General features: G+C 36.1%; 1 protein-coding gene across 4 annotated transcripts in view; it reads left to right on the plus strand.

The window, feature by feature from the left end:
- The window catches only part of TMTC2 (transmembrane O-mannosyltransferase targeting cadherins 2), a 518,078-nt gene that overhangs the window by 270,372 nt on the left and 224,391 nt on the right, over nucleotides 1-23,315 (plus strand). For all 4 annotated transcript variants that reach the window (XM_020993460.2, XM_020993461.2, XM_020993459.2 and 1 more), the window contains one exon: nucleotides 21,128-21,242. In XM_020993460.2, coding sequence (XP_020849119.1) covers nucleotides 21,128-21,242 — 115 coding nt within the window. The remainder of the gene's footprint in view (nucleotides 1-21,127; nucleotides 21,243-23,315) is intronic.

The raw sequence follows: 23,315 nt of genomic DNA on the forward strand, positions 1-23,315 counted from the left end.
TCAAAATTTGTTGGAGGAACTGGGTACATTTAACCTAGGGAAGAGAAGACTTTGTTGTCTATAAGTTTCTGAAGAGTTATCAAACATCAGAGGGATTAGATTTTTTTTTCTTCCACTTGGCATAACTAGGAATACTAAGTAGAAGTTGTAGATTTTAGCTCATTGTAAGGAAACCATTTCCTAACAATTTGATCTTTTTGAAAATGGAAGGGGCCAAATGAGTCAGTAGTGGCTTCCATCTCCATTGAAGTCCTTAATAGAGGCTGAATGACTCCCTTGTTGGGAATGTTGTGAAGCATCTTCTCATTCTGATGACAGCTGGACCAGATGGACTTAAATGATAAAATAATGTACTGAATGCCTCCCCTTCTTTGCTTCTTGCTAGTTTGAGGATAGTGTGTATATTTCTTGCCTTTTATCCTGAGATCCCTCAAAACAAAGAAGTAAATAAATAATTTGTCTTCTGAGATTCCATTCAGTTCACCATTAAATGTATTAAATGTCTAAAATGTTCAAGGTACTATGAATGTGCTAGATTCTGGGGATACTAAAAGGAATTAAGACTTAGGCTGACATCATTAAGATGGATTAGATTTAATCTACTCAGTCCCAGAGGGCAACACTAGTTACAATGATTAGATATAAGCCTGACAGAAGGAAGGACTCCATCAAAATTAGAGCTGTGAAGTGGGAGGTGATAGATTCTACTCTACTGAACTTTTCAGGAAGAACTTCGTAGCTGGGTGGCACAGTGTATTGAGTACTAGACCCAGAGCCAAGGTTTGTGAGGTGGCAGTATGGTCTAGATTGGCTATAATGTAGAGTAGTAGAATCAAACTCAAGAGAAACTAATCTATACATAATTGTTGATTGCTCAATCATTTTTCAGTTGTGTTCAACACGTCATGACCTCTTTGAGGTTTTCTTGGCAAAGATATGGTAGTAGTTTGCCATTTTCTTCTACAGTTCATTTTACAGGTGAGAAATGGGGACTTTCCCAGTATTGCACACTTCAAATCTGAGGCCAGATTTGAACCCAAGAAGATAAGTTTTAGACTCCAGACCTAGTACTCTGTCTCCTGTGTCACCTAGCAATCTGTGTATAAGGTGGCCGCTAGTCCATAATTAAAGATCCCTGTGGGCCACATATTGACTTAGTATTAAAATATAGCATTACCTGTTTTGTTGTATTTTTATTTATTTTGTTAAATATTTCTCTGTTACATTTTCATCTGGTTCAGATGCACTTGGGAGATTTGTGGACTGCAAGTGGTCCTCAGCTTCTGTTTGCACCTTCTGTGTAGAGGATCTGGAGATAAGATTAGAGTATAAGAATTTTTAGTGTAGATTAGAGCGGTACTATGGAGGATCCTGAAATTGTAGCTTAAGGCATTTATTTGGTAGGCTATGTGGAACAACTAATAGTTTTTGAATAGATAATGAATGAATGAACTAATGCTATGATTAGTACAATAAGAAGATTATGTAGGTATTGATGGTCAAAACAGATTGGCAAGGAGGCATCAGGTGGTAGAGTATCACAATTGTCTTGGGCCAAGGGAAAGAAGTGGCGGTTTCAATAAAGAGAGGTCATTTTCAAACACTAGTGTATAAGGTAGAATTGATTGAATTCGGCAGCTATTCAGATGCGAGGGATGAGGAAGAATCAGGAGCCTCTGATTTCCTACTCTAGATGTACACACACATACACACAGACATACATATCCCCCCCCCATTTTATATATATGTATGTGTGTGTATGTGTATATATTTATACACACATATATCAAAATATATATGCATGTATATATAAAAATGTATGCACATATACACATATAAACATTTCTTCTTAATTTTATATACATATGCGTACATGTATATATATATATATGTATATATATATATATATATATATACATGTGTGTGTACATTCGCTCTCTTCCCAGACATATTTATGTGTATGCATATGCATATATGTGTGTATATATTCTCCCACTGACATCCTCTTGGACAGAGTTTGATTTTGGACATATTGAGTTTAAAATATTGGCTGGATCCCCAGGTAGATATCCACCAGGAAGCTGGAAATGTGAGAGTGGGTCTCTTGTGTGACTGAGATTTCGAACTAGAGACTTGTGGGACATCTACTTAAAGGCTGTGGGCACGGATGAGATTGCTATGGGCAAGACTGTGGAGGGGTTTGACTTTCACATTTAAAGGGTGGGAAGGGGGTGAGGATGCAGGGAAAGGAGCTATTAGACAGGAAGGAGGAAGTCTCAGGGGAAACCAGGACTATGCAGTGTCAGAAGCCCATGGATGAGAGATGACACAGAGGTAGACTATCAGAGTGTAAGCAGCAGTGAACTGTTTCACACACATGTGATAGATCAGGGAGGATGAACTCAGGAAAGAGGGTCATTTGATTTGGCAATGTGACAGCCATTAATGACCTTGGAGAGAGCAGTTTCAATGCTGTGTTAGGGACAGAAACCAGATTTGGCAGTGAAAGAGAAGATGGGATGATTGCTTGAGTGGTTAGCAGGGCCAAGGTTACTTGCAAGGTCAAAGAAGGAACTTCTGAGTTCCTATCCAGTTTTACTTTGCTCATAGTATACATGGTATCCAAGGTATGTGAACAACTAAGCACTTAGCTTACTTAGGAAGTTTTGGTATCACACACACACACACACATATACATATATATGTGACTGATATATATGTATGTTTGAACTCTATCCTTTTCTTTCTCTCTCTGCCTTTCACACACACACACACATTCTCTCTCTTTCTCTCTCTGCCTTTCTCCTTTCCAAAATAAACAGGCCACTATATTTATGAATAATATGAATTGTTTCTAAGGATGGTTTCAAGTAGACTGCACCATAGTAGTTAAAGTTTGATTTAACTGTCAGTGCTAATATAAATACTGGCAAGAAGTTTGGAGTAAATGTGTTTCTAAGCTGCTTTAATGAAAACATTAGCATACCAATTACTGGTATTGTGCAAATCTCTGCATATCTGCATTTTCCTCGTCTTCCAATCAGTATGACTTTTGTGAAATGAATAAGGCACTTGCTTTATCAAAATTTTATTTACCAGTGAAGAGTTTTCCTCCGCCATCCAATAGTACTTAACTCTTGGGGACAGATGATTTCAGGGGATGTTAGAAGAGGTAAGCTGATCTCCAGGGCCCCTTGCAGCTCTCAAATTCTCTGATACATGTTTTGAAACTTGTGCAAAGGGACTCATGGGATCACTGGGTAAAGGGATTTCAGTCATCTTGGTGGTAGGAGCTGGTGAATCCTATTCAAGTTTCTAGGCTCAGCTTGGAGTAGTTGCTCCCTTTTGAAGCTTTCCAATGAAATTCTTGGCTCATAGATATCTAACGATAATAATGAAACTATAGGAAAAAATATCTGCTATTAGAAATAGGGTATGTCATTCCTTACATGGGTGGGGAAGTGCATATGTTATCAGGACAGTATGTCTTATTATCATGCGATTTGGTGGTTTTTACTCATTCTGTAATGGAAATACATACATGCATGCATGTATGCATACATACATACTTACATACATACACACACACACATATTAGTGAAATTTGGAGAAAAAATTCCCTCTTAGGGCATTTCCCATTGCCTGTTGGCATAGTAGGACTAATAAAGGTTGGAATTCACAGACAGTAAAGTAACTTGAAAGACAATGTGATATAATGAAGGAGGTCCCAAAGTGAGGTCCAGGGACTCCTTTCAAGAGGCCTGAAGAAGTCAAAACTATTTTTTATAATAATACCAAGATATTTTAATTTTGAATACAGCAAACACTGAGAGATACTCACATAAATGAAATCTCTTGGTGGGCATCTTTAACAATTTTTAAGAGTATAAAAGGGTGCCAAGGCCACAAAATTTGAGAACTGCTGGTCTACTGGACATGGCATCAGCAAGATCTGTGTTGAAATCTGTGTTGTGTGAGCATCGTTTGGTCTCTTAACTTCACTGAGGCTCAGTTTTCTCCTACGTAAAATCAGAATAACAATACAGCAATCTCATCTGCCAGGTCTTTTGGTACACCTAGAAATTGTTCGTTTGGTCTCTTCATCAGGACATCAGATGCTTCTTGTGAGGAGCAAATGAGATAGTAGATTGAAAACACTGCTTACTTTCTGACTGCTCTGCAGATGTCAGTCAAGGAACAACCTGGCAGAATGCCTAAGGGGCCAATTTTGGCATCTGGAAGACCCAGGTTCAGCTCCTATCACTGACACTTAGAAGCTGTGTGACTCCAGGCAAGCCATTTAACCTCTATCCATCTCAGTGTCTTTAACTGTCCAATGGGGATAATAATAGTGCCTACCTTACAGGGTTGTTGTGAGACCTCTATGAAATTATATTTGTAAAGCATTTAGTAGGGTAGTTGGCACATAGTAGATGCTTAATAAATGCTTTTTTTCCTTCCTTCCTTCTTTTTCTCTATAGGATTAATCGTTCTATTTGTGATTTTGAGTAAGATACTTAATCTCCCTGGGTCTCAGTTTCTCATTATAAGATGAGGGAATTGGATCTGATGATTTCTGAGATCTCTTACAACTCTAAATCAGTGATCCAAAGGCCTTTGTCCTTATCCTAAATCAAACTGGTAACCTTTGTTTAACATTCAAAACATTGGCTCTATGTTGAGTAAAAATCAGATGTGGGATTTTTTGCACTGAATATAGATATATTGACCATAGTATGCTAGGACAAGTTCTTTATCTTGGAACCACGTTTGTAAAATGCAAGATATGTTTGTTTTTCAAGCCCCTATAACTGTTACTAATTAGCCCCTATCCTTAAGATTCCTCTTGCATCTTGACCACAATTTGGTAGATTAGTTTTCTTTTGTATTAGCAGTATTTCTTGCAACATCAGCAGAGGTGACTTAGAAAGGAAGTTGGATGAGGCTTGCCTTATATTTATAACAAGGGCAGGTAGATGGTACACTGGGTAGAGTATCTCAGGCCCAGTGTCAGGAAGATTCATTTTCCATATTTAAAATCTGGCCCCAGATACTTACTAGCTGCTTGACCCTGGGCAAGTCACTTAACCCTTTTTGCCTCAGTTTCTTCATCTGTAAAATGAGCTGGAAAAGGAAATGACAAACCACTCCAGTATCTCTGCCAAGAAAATCCTAAATGGGGTCATGAACAGTTGGACATGATTGAAAAAACACTGAATACACAATGCTTCTAACAAGTGTTGATTGCAGTGGTTTTCTTAGGAAGAATTTTAGAACCAATCCTGGCACTTAATAAATAATTATTGATTGATTACTTGATTAAAGTATATTAATGTAGCCAACTCCTTTCCCCTATTGTGTGTATTGCAAGGCTATTAATTATTTAATCCTGTATATGAATCTTTTATAGCCAATAATACAACCATTCATGAAATCTTCATTGGTCATTCATTTAAAAAAATTCTTAGAAACTCTTTCGCCTATGACCAGTTACCATTGTTCACTGGTGAATAATACAAATAACAGTAGCTAGCATTTGTATAGCGTCTATTATGTGCCAAGCATTGTGGTAAATGCCTTACAAATATTTCATCTAATCCCTACAACAACCCTGAGAAATAGGAGCTATTATTATGTCCATTTTACAGGGGAAGAAACTGAGGAAAACAAGGTGACTTACCACATCGTAGAGCTAGTATATGTTTCAGGCAAGATTTAGACTCAGTTCTTCTCATCTGAGGGCCTAGTGCTCTATCTACCACACAGCCTAGATACCTTGTGCCGACTATTCAGCTAAGAAATATGTTAAGAGTTAGACCTGGAAGGTATCTTAGAGAATACTAATCAACAAGTCCCTACTATAATACAGACACTGTGTCAATTGTTAGGGCTACAAATATAAAGAATGAAACAATCCTACTTGCTGAGAGTTTACTTTATAGTGGAAGAGATATCTCCCAATCAAAATATATATAGGATAATTATCAAGCAAATACATACATACATACATATACATACATATATACACACATATACATACACACATTCATATATTTGGCCTAACCCTTTCATTTCATGGATTAAGCCATGAAGATTTCCTCAAGGAGAAGTAAGTTGTCCAAGGTCAAATAGATAGTAATTCCAGTTTTACCTTTTACTAGCCATTGGAGCTTGGGAAAATACCACCTGTAAGTTTAAATGTCCTTATCTATAAAATGAGGAAGTTGAAGTAGCTATAGGTCTATTGTGTGACTGGACTTTTCTCTGTAGTTATCACATGGAAAAGATAGTCAGGGATACTCGCTTCTGGAGACCCAAGAAGGCATTCTATGTACTTCATAAGATCATAGTTTTAGAGCTGGAAGTGACTTTGGAACTATTGAGTCCAAAGCTTCATTTCATAGATAAGGAAGATAAGGCACAGAGAACTAAAGTGACTTACCTAAGGTGACAAAGCTTATAAGTGTCTGAGGCAGGTGTTGAAGCTAGGTTTTTGAGTCCAAGTCCAATGGCTCTGTAGCCCACCATATTCCCCTTGGAGTTGTTGGGAAATGCTGATGTATATTGTCTGAGAATAAACTCCCTAGGGTTAGCAACAAGCAATGAGATTCCATTTCTTGTTTCAGCACTCTTTGACATAGCTAACTTGCTCTTAAATTGATTTTATTAATAGTGACCAAAAATAATGAACTTAAGAAGAATGGCAAAGACATTATCTTTCAGTGGTATAAGAATGGAAAAAAAAATAGTTCTGTTCTTTTTATGATCCCAGACACCCTCCATGGCAGCCTAAGAGTACAGGTTGGAGGCATGTTGTGGCCACATTAGGTTTTCTGGGGAGAGTTTCACTTGGCTTTACTGGAACTGTAGGAAATTCAATCCTTAACTGTCTCCCTATATTTCAATGTTTTAAAAGTGGCATGGAAAGAACATTGATTGGCTCTCGAGTCAGAGGACCTGGGTTCAAATTTCACCTCTGACAATTCATACGCATGTAAACTTGGATGCATTAGGTAAACTCCCCGGGCTTCAGTTTCTCCAACTGTAAAATGAGACGGCCTCTGAGATCCGTTCGAAATCTAAATCTGCTTCCTTCCAAATTTAAATCTGCTTTCCTTTGAGGCTGTAGTCTGTGGTGTTCTTAATGGGGATATATAATTTTTTTTAACTGTTGCTAATAACATAGCATGACCATGACTCAGTAGACCACCACAATGAATTTCTGAGGCAAAAAAAAAAATCCCCTAGAAACCAATCTTCCAATGATAAACCTTTCTTAACTGAATGATGATCCCTCGCCAGCCTAAGATTTAAAAGACTTTAAAGTATGACTTCATATCACTAGAGGGAATTGAAAGCACTTATGAACTTAAGATGATTTACTTTTACTAGAGCGAATGTGTCCCATATTATCGTGAAAAAAGAAAATATTAACTTAGGGGGGAAATGAACTCACTTAAAGATAAGTAATTAAGAAAGTAATCCACATTATGTTTCATTGGTATGAGCTTTGAGAACACAGAGCCCCCTCCATTCCATGATGAGGCATCAAAAGACCCCTTAAATGGTAAATTTCTCCACACGTCTCACATTAATAGGTTCAGGACATATGTTGTACACAAGACAGGACTCGGGTAGGTAAATACCCTTGTATCTTGACTTGAGAGTAGTTGGAAGACCCCAACCAAACCCTCCCAACCCTGCTCCCATATTTCCACCAAATTTTTCTCCCTAGGCTTGCCTGGAAATCTGAACACTTTAATAACAGTTGGTCAACTAGTATTGCTATAATTCCAGCAGAGACCTAAGCTTTAACTTCATGTGACACAGGACTGGTAAGTTTTGATAGACAGGGAATGGGAAAAGTCCCTGAGTAGATACTAGAATGATAGATACCCAGGACCAAAAGTGTATTGAATCCCTGAGTAGCCATTTTGTGATGCAAGGGCATCTGGTGTCTGGTTTGGGGAAGGAGAGTCATTAGAATATAGCAGCAGTAGAGAAGATTCCTCAAGTATACATGACAATATGGTATAGTGGACACAGGAAAAACAAAATCAGAGACTTAATTTGCAATTTGGCATAGAGTCAGATATAGGCTAATACATGTGCATATGTAGATCCTTAGATATGCTAGTGTTGAGGGCCTCCCTATCTGTCAAACCCTGAAATCACTCAATGATTTTGTGACAAAATCAGCCAGAAGAACGATTTCCAGTCTTCTGTTCCCAAATGTTTTTGAGCAAATTTTTAACATTTTGAGTGTTTGTAAAGTTATTCCATAGACGTAGTCATAGATTTTTTTTAGAGGAAATAGTGATGAGACCTTTATATTAATAAATATTCTATATTGCCTATTATAATACTTATTCTATATTAATACATAATAATAATATATTAATATAATATCTGTTGTTATCCTATATTGATTATTTTTTCCCTAAAAAGACCCAACATATAGCTAATAAAGTGTCTATGGCATGAGCCTCGTTACGTATTAGGAATGTAGACATAGAATATTTTCTTATCATTTCTTTTAAAGGTCTTTTTTCTAACAATTAATGAATATAATTCCAAGGCAAGGCTGCAGTGCCAAAGACTATTTAAAGCAGGGGATGTTTGAATATATCAAATTATTGCAAAAGAAATACCGACAAGAATAAAGCCGAGCAATACCCCTGATAAGACTTAGGCATGCTGTGAATCATCAAGCTTAATGAAGATTCTGTTTTTATCACTTATTTTACCTTGAGCTAGTTTTTTCCCCCTCTTAAGTTAACATTTTCCTCTTTCAATAGATAATACAGGATATAATTACACGAAGAAAAATAAATCATTTCAGGTTTATAAGTGCTCTCAAGTCCCTTGAGTTGTATGAAGTCACTAGCATACTTTAAAAAAATAGCCTCAGTATTGACTAATGGAAGCAGAAGGAGAGCTTTCTGATTTAAATTAAACCCCCCAACTCACAGGCTTAGGTTGAGTGCCATGCATTTAAATTGTTTTTTTTTCTCACCAACTGATCATTTATTCACTTTCTGTGTTAAGGCAAAGAGAAATGATTTTGGAAGATAAAAGTCATAATTAAATGTGTGCTATTGCTTAAGTTTTAGTTTTTGCCTAAATGGCATTTACGTTGGACCTTGCTGGTCTAAAGTTCAGAAATGCTTTTGTTTGACTTCTTCAGCTCTCAGTGAATTTCCTGGCAGCCAGAGAGAAATGGTTAACAGATTCATTTGAATAAAGGTTTGTTACATAGTTTTCCTTGTTTATCTATATCTATATCTATATCTATATCTATATCTATATCTATATCTATATCTATCTCTATCTCTATCTCTATCTCTATCTCTATCTCTATCTCTATCTCTATCTCTATCTCTATCTCTATCTCTATCTCTATATCTATCTCTATCTCTATATATGTATATATATATACATATATACATATATGTATGTGTGTATATATGTGTATATATGGAGAGATTAGATAGATGTGTATAAATGCATATGCAAGCATATATGTATACACATATACATATGTACATGTGTGCATATACGCGGGCATACATGCACATATTTGTATATGTGTGTGTATACATATATGTGTATGTATATATGAATATACATAGATAGCTATTTGCAACTAAAATCTTTAATTTTCCCCCCAAAGCTTGCCACTAACCACCAAAGAGATTACAATGTTCAGCTTTTGACTTCGTATTCTTTAGGAGGTGAAAAGATGCTTTCAGACGAATAGTTCCTGAGATAAGGGATTTCCAGAGTCCTACCTCAACTCCTCATTGAGGGCAGGGACTGTTTCATTTTTTTACTGTTGTATCTCAAGTACCTATCATAGCCTTGCAACCTGGTGGTGCTTAATAAAGATGGTAGGAAGGGAAGAAAGAAGGAAAGAAAAAAGGAAGAGAGGGAGGGAGGGAGGGAGGAAGAAAGGCAGGAAAAGAGGAAGGAAGAAGGAGTAGAAGAGAGGAAGAAAGGAAATGGGTCTATCTTTTTTCAAGGCTTTGGCAAGTCCTGCCTGACTGGTAAGCTTTTGACCAGGATTTGGTTCAGTAATTCTGTTCCAGGACCAGTCTAGCCAACTACGGGGAAGCTCACTATCAGATTAGCCACAAGTGATGAATGACTTGACCATCATGGTCCTCTAAGAACATCTACTGTATCCTAGAGAGACTTTGCAATATTCATTGGTGGAAGATGTACCCATACCAATGACATGACATACCCATAAAATATCAAAACTAGGGAAAGCCTACCTTTAGAATTTTGTTAAATGTTTGAATTTTACGTTGTCTTTATGGATCATACATAGCAAGCAAGGGACAGAGTCTAGACCCATGATTTCACTGGTTTAAGGAACTCCAAGTGAGGAAACTCCTTCTACCAGTGCAGGCTACCACCTTTTCTGAATCCTGCAATCTTACATAGTTGCTTCCAAGGATTTAAATAACTTACCCAGTGTCATACAACTGGTATGTGTGAGAGGTAGAATTCGAACCCAGATCTCCCTGGCTTTAAGACTGATCCTGTATCTACTACACCATGCTATGATTGTATAAATCTTTCACCTTATAAAGTACAAATGTGAAGGAATTTTTAGTGCAATGGAGGCAACATGGTTCAGTGGAAATTGTCGAACTTGGAGCTCCTGAACCTGAGTTCTAATTCCCTTCTAACCACCAATTACCTCTGACCTTGGGGAAGACACTTCATCTTTCTATGCCTCTATTTCCTCATCTGTCAAATCAGGGGGTTGTACTAGATGGCCTCTGAGGTCACTTTCAGCTCTAGACTGTATTTCTGTAATATTGTGGGGACCTGAAATTGGCATTTCTAACCCATTTGGGTGCCGGTTATAGTGAAGTGATTACAGAGCTTACCACAGTGCCTGGCACATAGCAAGCATTTAATAAATGCTTTTTGGCTCAACTAATTTGACAAATTCTTTGAAATGAAGGCTCAGATATTATGGCCCAAAGGGGTAGAATTGCTAAGCCCAAAGCACTAATGAACTTGAATTAACTAGTTAAAAATAAAATAGATTCTTTAAACTATCACTCCTTAACTACTCAAAGGTTGTTTTCTGAGAAAGAAATTTCCTGAGTTAAAGTCAAGTTTTGTAGCAACACAAATGATAGTATGATAGATATTATAATAGCCTTGAAGACTTTTAAATATAGGTATACATAAATGTAAACATTATCTAAAGATAGATATAACATATAAAATAAATGTAAATATGTAAATATGTAACATGGCCTAATTGTATATTATATAATAAATTTTGCACACACACTCTTTGTCTTACTAGAATAGAAGAATCTGTCTTGGAAATGTCATTTTAAGTAACCTCAAAGACAAGATGTGATACTGCCCTTTCCAGATGTTAATTGCAGTCATTACGTGGTCTTGGAATTAGAAGAGAATCTATTTAATCTAACCCATACTTGAACAAGAAGTTCCCTTCCCTCAACAAGTTCAAGGTCATTCAACCTTTGCTTGAAGACCTCTGTTGTGGGGGAACCAGCCGACTTCTTGAGGCAGCTGGATTTCACTGTCAGGCAATTCTAATTTATAGCAAGTGTTTCCTTAAATACGACGAATCTGTCTCTTTGCAGCTTCTACCCATCACTCCTCTTTCTGTCACTTGAAGCAAAACAGACTGATCCCAATCTCTTTTCCATGACAGTTTTTCACATAATTGAAGGTGTCTAATTATCCTTCTTTACTGTCATATATCAACTCATCAGAAATGCTATTTACCCAGAAAAGTTAAGTACCCACTGTGCTGTGTACTAGAATGAATGAATCGTCCTGTTTCCCCTAACATTTTGCAGAAGAAATGACTTATTCACTGCCAATGGTGCATTCTATTTCTAAAGAATTTCCTGGAATTTCTATCTCAAACAATAATTCCTTAAAGATGATATAAATATTTTTGCATTCATGACTTTAATAATATTGGAAACTGCTTAGGAAATGTGGCCACCTCGTTTATTTTCATTTTTTTTCCTCTATCAGATCTGGATGAAGAGACAGCTAAGTTTAGTGCAGTGATTTTCAAACAATGTTGAGATTTCTCATTTCAGTATGGAAAAATAAGTGAATTGGTGTATCTATATGCTGTTATATCTAAAGTCCTTATTGAATACGTCCTTGAATACAAAGTGTGGATTTTGCTTTCTTACAACAGATTAGGCTCCTAATCCATAGGTGTGAGAGTGGAGGAGAGCATTTATTCTGAAATTAGGAAGATTTGAGAACCTGTGACAAGTCATTAGGCCACACTAGATCTCAACTTTCCTTATTTGTATAAAAAAGGAATCAGATTCAGTGATTTCTTAAGATCCTTTTGAGCACCAGGCCTATAATCATATGATACCAGAGGGAGAAAATTAGGAAGTATTTTTTGTTAAAGACATCTGGCAACTAATTTGTGGTATACATTTTAAATAACAGTTCTACAGATAGTTTCAGGTTGATTTAAACTTAATGGAATGTTGTAGCCTCGTCTTCCATGTAAAGATTAGAGCAAAAATTAGAGTGATCACATAAATATTTTCAATCAGGATCATATACACTTGATTAGAAAAAGATGACACCTGGGTATTAGGATTTATTAAAATTTCCAAATAAGTGACTGCGGTTTCTCATTACTCCATTCCTGTAACATCATATCTCTTAGGCACAGAATGGAATGGGTAATGTCTGAAACTGTCTTTTATGTATGTAAAGTGAAATACAGTGTAAATAACATCAAATAGTAATGAAATTCAGTTCTCTGGGATTAAGGCATAATGGCATACATTAACTGAGAGTAAATTTAAAGTTGAAACCAAATACCTGCATTGAATTGTTGACATACTAGAACAAAAAAGAAAAAAAAAATTGCGAAACCAATTTATTCTTACATTAGGTCATAAAATCTAATGTTACTCTTAAGAAAAGAGTTTGCGGTCAGAATGTATTCTAGTATCTCCATAAATACAGAGTCCATTAAATAGTCAATATTTTGAAAAATTTTAAATTTAAAATTGATAACATTTTAATTATAAAGCATAAAAGACAAAATATTAAAATTTGGCATTTTCTGTTTCATATTCCTTGGAAATCTTTACTCTCTAAAGCATTGGTGTCAGACTTATATAGAAATGGGGGCAATCAAACCACACATAAGGCTGCATGTTGACTTAGAAAACCACATATTAACATTATCTATGTTTTGTTACAATTTTATTTTGTTAAATATTCCCAAATAACATTACAGTAATTCCCAATCACACCCTTGGCCTTGTATGAGAACTCTGATTGAGACAATTCTTCAAGATGATCACTTTCAGAGTCAATGTTGATGTGCCTTGATAGATTTTCCATCCAAGTGTTCTTTATCCCACTGAAAACAAAGGTCCAATCCCACCTCTATACCTATTCTATCTAAATATAACCATGAAAATATTTTCATAAGTAAAATCAAATAAACTTCTTTGTTTGCTTTTTTTAAAAGTGTGTTTTGTTTGTTTTTATTAACTGATGAAGCATAAATTACAAAGGAAGGACAGGTAATTTTGGTCCATTAAAGATACCAATTCTTGCCTTCTCACACCCAATACTTCTAGTTTATTGCAAAAATAAGTTGAAGAAATTATTTAATAAATGCATACTGAATTTCAGGAGTTAATAACTATTGGGAAATAAAAAAAGAATATGCAATTTCAGAAGTATTCTTATTCATATTTGGACTTCTTTTCTAGTTCATAGTCATTTTTCTCTTGTTCAGGGTATCCTTCAAGATTCCTTCATGATTAGGTTATTAGTGATAGGGCTCAGCGTATAGTAGGTGCTGAGGAAGTTCTTTCTTTAAGATTTCATCAGCAATAGGTTAAAAGCAAATTCTGAGTTATTGCTGTTTTTGAATTTTTCTGGGTGGGGTAAGGGTGATGGTGGTTTGGACCTGTGTTTTCACTTGTGTTAAGAAATTCTTGATGTGAAAACCTCTTTCTCCTCCTGATGAATGCAGATATGTAATTTATAATCTTGGAGAGGAGGTTCATTTAGAGGCTTAATGACTTGTCTCACACAACTAGCCTTTGGCGGAGGCAGGATTTGAACCCATATCTTCCTGACTGTATCAGGCCCTTTATCCACAACAACGTAAAAGGTTTAAATTTTCACTTTTGTTTTGGGGACTTGTGTTAAAAAGTTAAGTGGACATGCTCATTCCTTTTCAGTACAATGTACAGTTCTTTTGTGGGAGAGAACTGTAGGAATCAGAGAGCCCTATCTGTGCAGACTTAGTCTCTCCTTCTTTTCTTAGAGTATCATGGCAATTGAAAGTGGGTGAGCAAATCATTATTGTTGTAGTATTGAGTGACCATGAAAGTATATTTTTTAACAGTCCCTGCTTCTGGCTTTTCCAGGCCTATGTAGTCTGTATCCTCATTCAGAGAGGAATTCTAGGACATTTCTTGGACAAATATCTGTTAAAGATCTTTTTTTCATTCTTCCAACAGAATATGACTTATTCATCTACTCTTTCTTTTTTTTAAATTATTTTAAAGTTTGTTTAAATAAACTTTAATCTTGAAATAAATCAAAAATAAGTGTTCTATATAGTCACATACACTGTATAATCCAAGTGTGAAATAGAAGAACGCTTCCTTTTTTGAGGAAGGAGGAAAAAAATCGAGTGGAATGTTTTGTTAATCGATTTAACTTTTCATGAGAGGAAAACTAGTAGTTCTGTGTGAATATTTGAGAAAGGGGCACTAACTCAGCACAGTTGAAACAAACTGTAAGCCTTTGCATAAGAAAATAAAGAAAACAAACATTCTGTTACTTTACAAGGGGGTAGGGAGGCAGGATTAGATCATTTTACACAAAATTTTCTTGGACTTAGCCTAGTTTTTATTTTTCAATTTTTGAGATACATATGCCAATCTTGGGCAATGATGTGGTGCAGTGGATAGAGTGCTAGGCCTAAAGTCAGGAAGACTCATCTTCCTGAGTTTAAATGTGGCCACAGACACTTCCTAGCTCTATGACAAGTCACTTAACTATATTTGCCTCGGTTTCCTCATCTGTAAAATGATCTGGAGAAGGAAATGGCAAACCACTACAGTATCTTTGCCAAGAAAACCCAAATGGGGTCATGAAGAGTCAGACATGGTTGAAAAAGACTGAACTATTCTCTATCTCACCCAGGCTGGAAGGACAGTGGCGAACCATGGGCCTGATTCCAAAACTGATTGGTATACAAGATTTAACCTGCTCCACTTTTCCAATCTCGGCAGGTTCACTCTTCCTTAAGCAGCCTGGTGGTCCTCTGCTTCTGGGGCTACCATATTGGTACTGGCACTTGATTAGCTTTAGTCCTACTGTGGCTCAGAACTCCTGAACAGTCCTCTAGCCTCAGCCTCGTCAGCAGCAGGGCCTATGGGCCTGTGCCACCACGCTTGACTGCTACCCTAATTATGACAGCATTTTTTCCTATTTGTTAGGAAAATGATTTTATATGAATTTTAGACAGTCTTTTGCTTTTTAAAAGACTTTTGAAGTCTAGATAACCCAAAATCAATATAAGCTGGCAACATATTCTTACTATAAAAATGAATTAGTTTTTTTTTATTTATTGTACAAGTAAAACACATTAACAGAATATGAAAATGGTACTATTTTTAAAGGTTTATAAGTGCTTAATATTTTTTTGTGTTGAAAATGATGCCAAGGCAGATCATGGTATAGTGGAAACATTATTGTCTCTGTAGTCAAAGGTTGTTGATGTTCAGTCATTTTTCAATTATATCTGACTCTTTGTGATCCCATTTAGGGTTTTCTTGGCAGAGATACTGGAGTGGTTTGCCATTTCTTTCTCCAGCTCATTTTACACATGAGGACACTGAGACAAACAGGGTTAAGTGAATCGCCCAGGGTCATACAGCTACTAAGTGTCTGAGACTAGATTTGAATTTAGGAAGATGAGTCTTCCTGATTGCAAACTTGACATTCTGTCTACTCTGCCACTGAGGTACCTAAGGACCTGGGTTCAAATTCCCTCCTCTTATAATTAGCCCTGTGTGGTCAAGTAACTTAGACCAAAGTGACCATGAGAGAGACCAAAATAGTTCTTTTAAATAATTTTTTACACCTGGGTGAAAAAAAAAGGCATAAACTGAAAGAAGTGCTCATGTATTACATCATTTACAGAAGAATTCTCTTTGATCTAGATATATTATCCAAAGATAGGCTGAGTATCTGAGCCTCAGTCTCTTAATCTGTAAAATCATGTGGTCCGACTAAATGACTTTTGAGAGATTTTCCAACACTAAATCTATGACTAAATAATCCTACATATTTCATTCTTAAAGAGAATTTTCATTTGCTTCCAAAATTAAACATGATTACAGAATTAAAAATAATTATATCCGTTAAAGATGTTTCCAGGTTGGTTGTTTTAGAAATAATTTTCTCAAATGCAGAATCATCTTTTCCTTATCTCTTCTAACAGAGATGAAAATGACCCATAAAATGCCATAAAAAGATATCTACATTATTGCTATGGCTAGTCATTCAGTATTGCCCCAGATTTGCTCTCCATCAACCAAGGAGGCTTATTATTATTTAAAGTAACAAGAGAAGACACCATGGGGGTACAGTGGAACAAATCTCTGGATTTAGAGAAGTTGGAATCTTAAATATCATCTAATCCATTTTATAAATAAGAAAACTGAGTCCTAAATTTGCAATGTGTTTTTGGATAATATGATATTTTGCTCAAGGGGGACTGTAAATAATGAAAAATTTGACCAACCATCTCACTTTATACTTTATTACCCATGAGAGAACTATTACAAAAAGAAAAACTGCTTTGCTCTCTGTGTCCTTTAAACCACTGGTTCTTAATCTGTGGTCTGTGAACCTTTTTAAAGTATATATTTTGATAAGTGTGTTTGAATATAATTAGTTTCCTTTTTAATTCTATGTATTTTTTATACATTTAAACACATTATGAGACTTAACTGCCGAAAGGGTTTATGACACTAAAAAAGGTTAAAGACCCTTGCTTTGGACAGTGCAACTTGCTTTTAAAAACAAAACCTTTTTTTTTTCTTTAATAGGATAGGCTAAGTCTTTGAGGAGTCTTGTTAACTTAACTTACGAAAAGGGGGCTGCCCATGTCATCTCTCCATTCCTTTCTTGTGATTTTGGTGGAAAGGAAAAAGAACTCTAAGGAAAAGAGATGAGTTCCAAATAATGTTCATTTGGCACCTTAGAATTAATTTTAAAAGTCCCACCTAATGGACAACCATGTCATTAGCATAACATTTAATTTCTTCCTATTAGATTTACGGCGTATAAATGGCACAGTGGATAGAGCTCTGGGCCTGGAGTCAAGACTCATCTTCCTGAGTTCAAATCCAGCCTCAGACGCTTACTAGCTGTATGACCTTGGATAAGTCACTTAACTCTGTTTGCCTCAGTTTCCTCATCTGTAAAACGAACTGGAGAAGGAAATGTCAAACCACTCGAGTATCTTTGCAAAACAAAAACAAGCAACAACAAAAAACAAGGACAGGAAGAGTCAGACATGACTAAAAATGACTGAAAAACAATAAAATTGGATTTGAAGGCCATACATCAACAGTTCAATCTTTTCAGAATTGTCCCTATCAAATGGAATTGATAACCCATAAAATATATCATCAATGTATTTGCTTTTTCGGACTGGTTCTATGATTTCACTGGTAGAAGCAACTTTCAGTGAGGAGAGTCCTTTTACAGATGTACCTCTGAACTTGCGCTATGCTTCATTGGGTAGGACTCTGAAAGGATAGGCCATGTGTGTCTAGGATAACACAGGATGTGTTAGAGTCAGGACTTGAATCCAGGCCTCCCTGACTCCTAGACTGACTCTCAATTTACTATATAATCTTGTGTCTCTCATACTTTAAATAATATTTCCAGGTATGTATTTATATGTATTTTTTTATATAGTAAATAATATATTTTGTCTAATCACCATGTCACCAGATTGGATGTTGTTTCTTTGGGGTAAGGGGTTGTTACAGACTCTTTCAAGGAGTCACAGACCGTTATCTAAAACATCTTGATGTCTTTTTGAATCTGTAGCAATCAGTTAACTTCGTTCTTTCCTAGGATTAATCATAGGATCACAGATCTAGAGCTGAAAAGAACCTCAGAGGACTAGCTAATCCATCCGTTTCCTTTTATGATTGAAGAATCTGAATGTTAAATATTTTAAATTACTTGTCAAAAGAATAATAACAGCTTAGGTGGTGCAGTGGATAGAGCACCGGCCCTAAAGTCAGGAGGACCTGAATTCAGACGTAGCCTCTGACCAAACACTTGACATTTACTAGCTGTGTGACCCTGGGTAAGTCACTTAACCCCATTTGCCTTAAAAAAAAAAGAATAATAACAGCTATCATTTTTATTTAGCATTTTATGGCCTACAAATTGCTTTACAAATATTTCATTTTTATTCTCCCAACAGCTTTCGAGGTAGGTGTTATTATTATCTCCATTTTTTAGACGAGGAAACTGAGTCAGACAGAGGTCAGGTGATTTGAATTTGAATTCAGGTCTTCCTGACTAGAAGCAGCTGGGTGGTGCAAATGCACCTGGAGTCAGGAAGACTCATCTTCCAGTGTTCAAATCTGGCCCCAGGTATTTGGTGGCTGCGTGACCCTGGACAAATCACTTAACTCTGTTTGCCTTGGTTTCCCCATGCGTAAAATGAGCTGGAGAAGGAAATGGCAAACCACTCTAGTATCTTCGCCAAGAAAGCCTCAGCAAATGGTCTCACGAAGAACTGGGCATGATTGAACAACTGACTTCCTGATGACAGGCCCAATGCTCAATCCACCAACCAGATGCCTTAGATTAAAAAACAAACAAACAAATAAACCTCAAACTGAAAAAGCAAAGTAAAGCAAAACAACTACCACGAGCCATCTGGTTTTGAACCTAGGTCTCTTGACTCTAGATTCAACACTTTTTCTGCTCCATCACTTGATTGTCTTGGTTAACATCACAGTCTGACCAGTGGTTTCAATATAAATTGTCTATCTTATAACACCCTTTTCAACTACTATCTTTTCCCCACATTTCACATTTGAATTACTTTACCCCTTCCCCATTTTGCTCAGAATTGTATTATGTATTTAGTTTATTTAAAATATTTTTTTCTTCTCAGCTCAGCCATAAAATTGTTCACTCGTCATATTTTCAATTGGATGGCATCGATAAACACCTTCTATCCCAAGAGTTAATTACTAGGCACTTGGAGAGAAATGAGGATTTTTATTTGCTGGGTCTTCTTTCACAGCAGTTTAATATTTATATCTCTGATCTTTCCATTATGGTATCTTAGCAAGCGTGGTTCTGCATCTAATCTATAATAAATCACACAAGTATTTGAAAGTGTGGAAACATTGGCAGCATCTATTTGTCATATAAACAAAAGTGAGTGATAGTTTTACTTTTAGGTTTGGCAGCTTCAGAGAAAGCTAAACTCTGTTCGACTAAATGCAGTATTAAGAAGCAATTATCTATGAAAGAAGGCATGTTGAGGAGGGAGAATTTTTCGTTTTTGCCTAGAATGAACTCCTACGTGGACGATAAAGTACACACTTCAAATCCACTCTTTTAATGGCTATTTGGCAGGTTTATTTTTGGTCTTCCATTATGAGGTGCCAGCTACAACTTTAATAACACAAATCAGGGCACCTAGTATCGTCCTAGATAGTAACAATAATAGTAGTAGTAGTAGTAGCAGCAAACATTTATATTGCGCCTGCTGTGTGTCAGGCATTGTTCTAAGCACTTTACGAAATATTAACTCATTTGATTATCAGAACAAGGTTGGGAGGTAGGTGCTATTATTATCCTCTTTTTGCAGTTGAGAAAACTAAGGCAAACAGAGGGTAGGTGACTTGCTCAGGGTCACACATCTAGTAACTGTCTGGGGCTGGATGTGAATTTAAGTTTTCCAACCTGGATCTTCCTGATTACTGGTCCAGTGCTGTATTTACTATGGCATCTTGCTGTCTTAAGTATATTTAGTGGGATGGGAGGGTGTGTGTGTGTGTGTGTGTGTGTGTGTGTGTGTGTGTGTAAGAAGTGAGGTTTTTTTTTTATTCTGAATTTAAGCACTAAATAAAATGAAAATTTCCACATGCAAAATAGAACAGAAAAATTTTATCACGTATGCAATTGTGAGTTTCTATTATATATAGCTTGCTTTTCTTTTTAAAAATGCAATTAATTAATTAATTAGTTGTATCCAACTCTTTGTGACCCTCTGGACCCTACTTTCCATGGGGGTTTCTTGGCAAAGATACTGGAGTAGTTTGCCATTTTCCTTCTCCAGTGGATTAAGGCAAATAGAAGTGAAGTGACTTGCCTAGGATCACACAGCTAGCAAATGTCTGAAGCTGGATTTGAACTCAGGTCTTCCTGACTTCAGGCCCAGTGCTCTATCCATTGAGCCAACTAGCTGCCTTTATTGAATCAATTCAATATATAGCTAAAAAAAAAGGGAGATCATTGATAACTAGGAAGAGAGCAATTTCAGTCAAGTGATGAGGTCAGAAAGGGCTAAGAGTGAGTGAGAGGGTGAATGATGAGTGCTTCACAAATCATGTACCAAGTGCTGTGCAAAACCTAGCTATTGTTATTTTTAGCTAATAAAGGATAATTTTTATGATTTCTAAGGTTCTCATTTCCACAATTTCCATTGTCTGTCGTTTGCCTTTGGATTCCCTTCAAGCTATAGAACTCTTATCCGAGGACTTGCTTGGAAGCTCTTAGGATAACACTATTCTTGGCCCTACAGTGAACTTTACACAATGTCGATCAGTTTTGAGGAATAATAATGACCCTAAATATTTTTGTATCTTGTTTTTTTTCATATCTTGGTTTGATAAAATGGTAGCATACTTGGGAAAGGAATTCCCCTTTACAGATGTTGTGGGAAGGTTATTTTTCCCCCCCACCTCCACCCTGAGGTAACCTGCCAGTTTTTGACACTTTGTCCCATGTCGGTGGGTCCCAGCTCTGCCTGAGTATTGCTTTCTCTTCTTGGCAGCATGGGGTAACCTTGGAAATGTCCTCAAGAGTCAGAGCAAGATTTCAGAAGCCGAGAACGCCTATAGAAATGCTTTGTACTACCGCAGCAACATGGCAGATATGCTCTATAATCTGTGAGTATGCATGTCGCACACCCCGTGGTCCATGGCATGATTGATACCAGTTCTGGAAATGGAAATGATGCTAGCTGCTGTATTGTAGCTGTCTGAATAGTCATTCTTCTTACAGGCACCGCCTCCCTCACCACAATAGAGAGGAAGGAGCAGGCTCTGTTTTGTTTGGGGCCCTATCATATCTGTATTTAGGTTTTGCTTTTATTTTTGAAGGGAAATATACACATGATCTGGATTTACCCAGATTAAGAATGATCTTAATTAAAAATGATAATTCCTGTCCCTTTTCTCACCCCCAACCTTGGGTCTCTATTAAGCACTGTTAATGTTTTACATTAATATGTTCTATATATGCTGTTCTTCATAAAACTGATGTTAAAATCAGTGATAAGAGTAAATGATCAGTCTTCAACTTTTTTAAGTTCCAAATTTCTTTGTGTTCATTTTCATATGACATTTACTGAATTTTTTTCATTCATTCATGTATCTGTAGACATATAGATATAATGTATATATGTATACATATACATACACGTGTGTGCAAATTTTTAAAACTAAGTTGAGCAACATAAATAAAGACTATATAAGGAATAAGTTACAAGTCATATATGTGTGAATATACATGCATTGTGTGTGTGTATATATATATATATACATATATATGTATACACACACACACACACACACACACACACACACACATGCATACACACATCAGTTTGGTGTTGTAGCCTGACACTATTCCTCAATTAAAAGCCTAAATTTAAAAAGACCATAAAATCAGAGACCAATCTAGTCTAACCTTCACATTTTCCATATGAAGAAACTGAGTCGCAGGGAAGTTAAGTGATCTACCCAACATCACTTAGGTAGCTACTGTCAGAGATGGAATTTGACCAAGATCCTCTTACTCCAAAGTCAATACCCTTTACCACAGAATTCACTAGGACCAATTTCTTTATATGCTCTAGGAGAAATAGCAATCAAAAGGCCAAACCCTACAGAGAAAGTTCCCTGCCTTGAATCACTAAAGGTCAAAATTGAAAGCATCTGGTTTCTCTCAGTGATTTTTAAGTCACTATGCTCAATTGAAGTGTTCCCTGAAAATCTCTTTTCTCCCAGCTGTTAGTGTTAGAGGTGAATGCTGGAATTATCCTCATTCAAAAATGGCCAGCTTCCAATATAAAGCTTTCAGATTGAAGGGTAAAAAAATAATAAAAAAGTTATTCAAAAAATGTATACAGAGAGAGGGGAAATAACCAGATATTTAATCAGAATAATGAGAGAAGGATGTGGGTTAAGTAGCTGATGTACATTGTTGACCTTTTTTGTATGGGCTCATGCTGTAGAATTATGTTAAAAAGATAATCAGTAGGATTATTAGGCTGAACTGACAATCTCTTGCAAGAAAACATTACTCAGGGAAGTGCTAATACATGTCCTAAGTCTTTTTATGAAGCATCATATTATCTTGGCATTAGTGAAATACCATTGCAAAGATCTGTGATCATACAGAGTTCATATAGATCATACAGAATTTTTAACAACAATATATACATACATGTGCACACACATATCTATATAATCCCATGGATTTATCTGCTTTTAAAAGAGTAATGCATAATGTATTTTTCATTTAACAATATATTCCATCATTTGTTCTCATAGCCACATTGAAACAAATGAAAAAACAAATCCAGTGCTGGGTAAAAGAGTGTTGGTTTGAAGCTGAGATAAATAGATTTATGTGCACATGTCAGTTTTTCTTTTCAAGCATAATAACGTTCCTAGGACAAAGAAGATGTGCTATCTCTCACTATGATTTCACACTGTCAAATTTTATTAGTACATATTCAACCATCCACCTTTTGACTCTAGTACTCATTACTGCTTGAAACAGAATTGATTTCAAGTTTTAAAAGATGCACAATATGTATAATTTAATTTCTGCAGTAGATGCATCTCAGCCAAGCTGTTCTAAATAGTATTTTACAGGTGGTTCCATATTGACTTGTGTTCCATTAGGATTTTGCTAGATTCAAAAATTCAAATATTTAATTTAGAACTTCGGTA

The sequence above is a fragment of the Phascolarctos cinereus genome, unplaced genomic scaffold (genome assembly GCF_003287225.1).
Source record: "Phascolarctos cinereus isolate Bilbo 61053 unplaced genomic scaffold, phaCin_HiC Scaffold_1;HRSCAF=81, whole genome shotgun sequence".
Classification (NCBI taxonomy): domain Eukaryota; kingdom Metazoa; phylum Chordata; class Mammalia; order Diprotodontia; family Phascolarctidae; genus Phascolarctos; species Phascolarctos cinereus.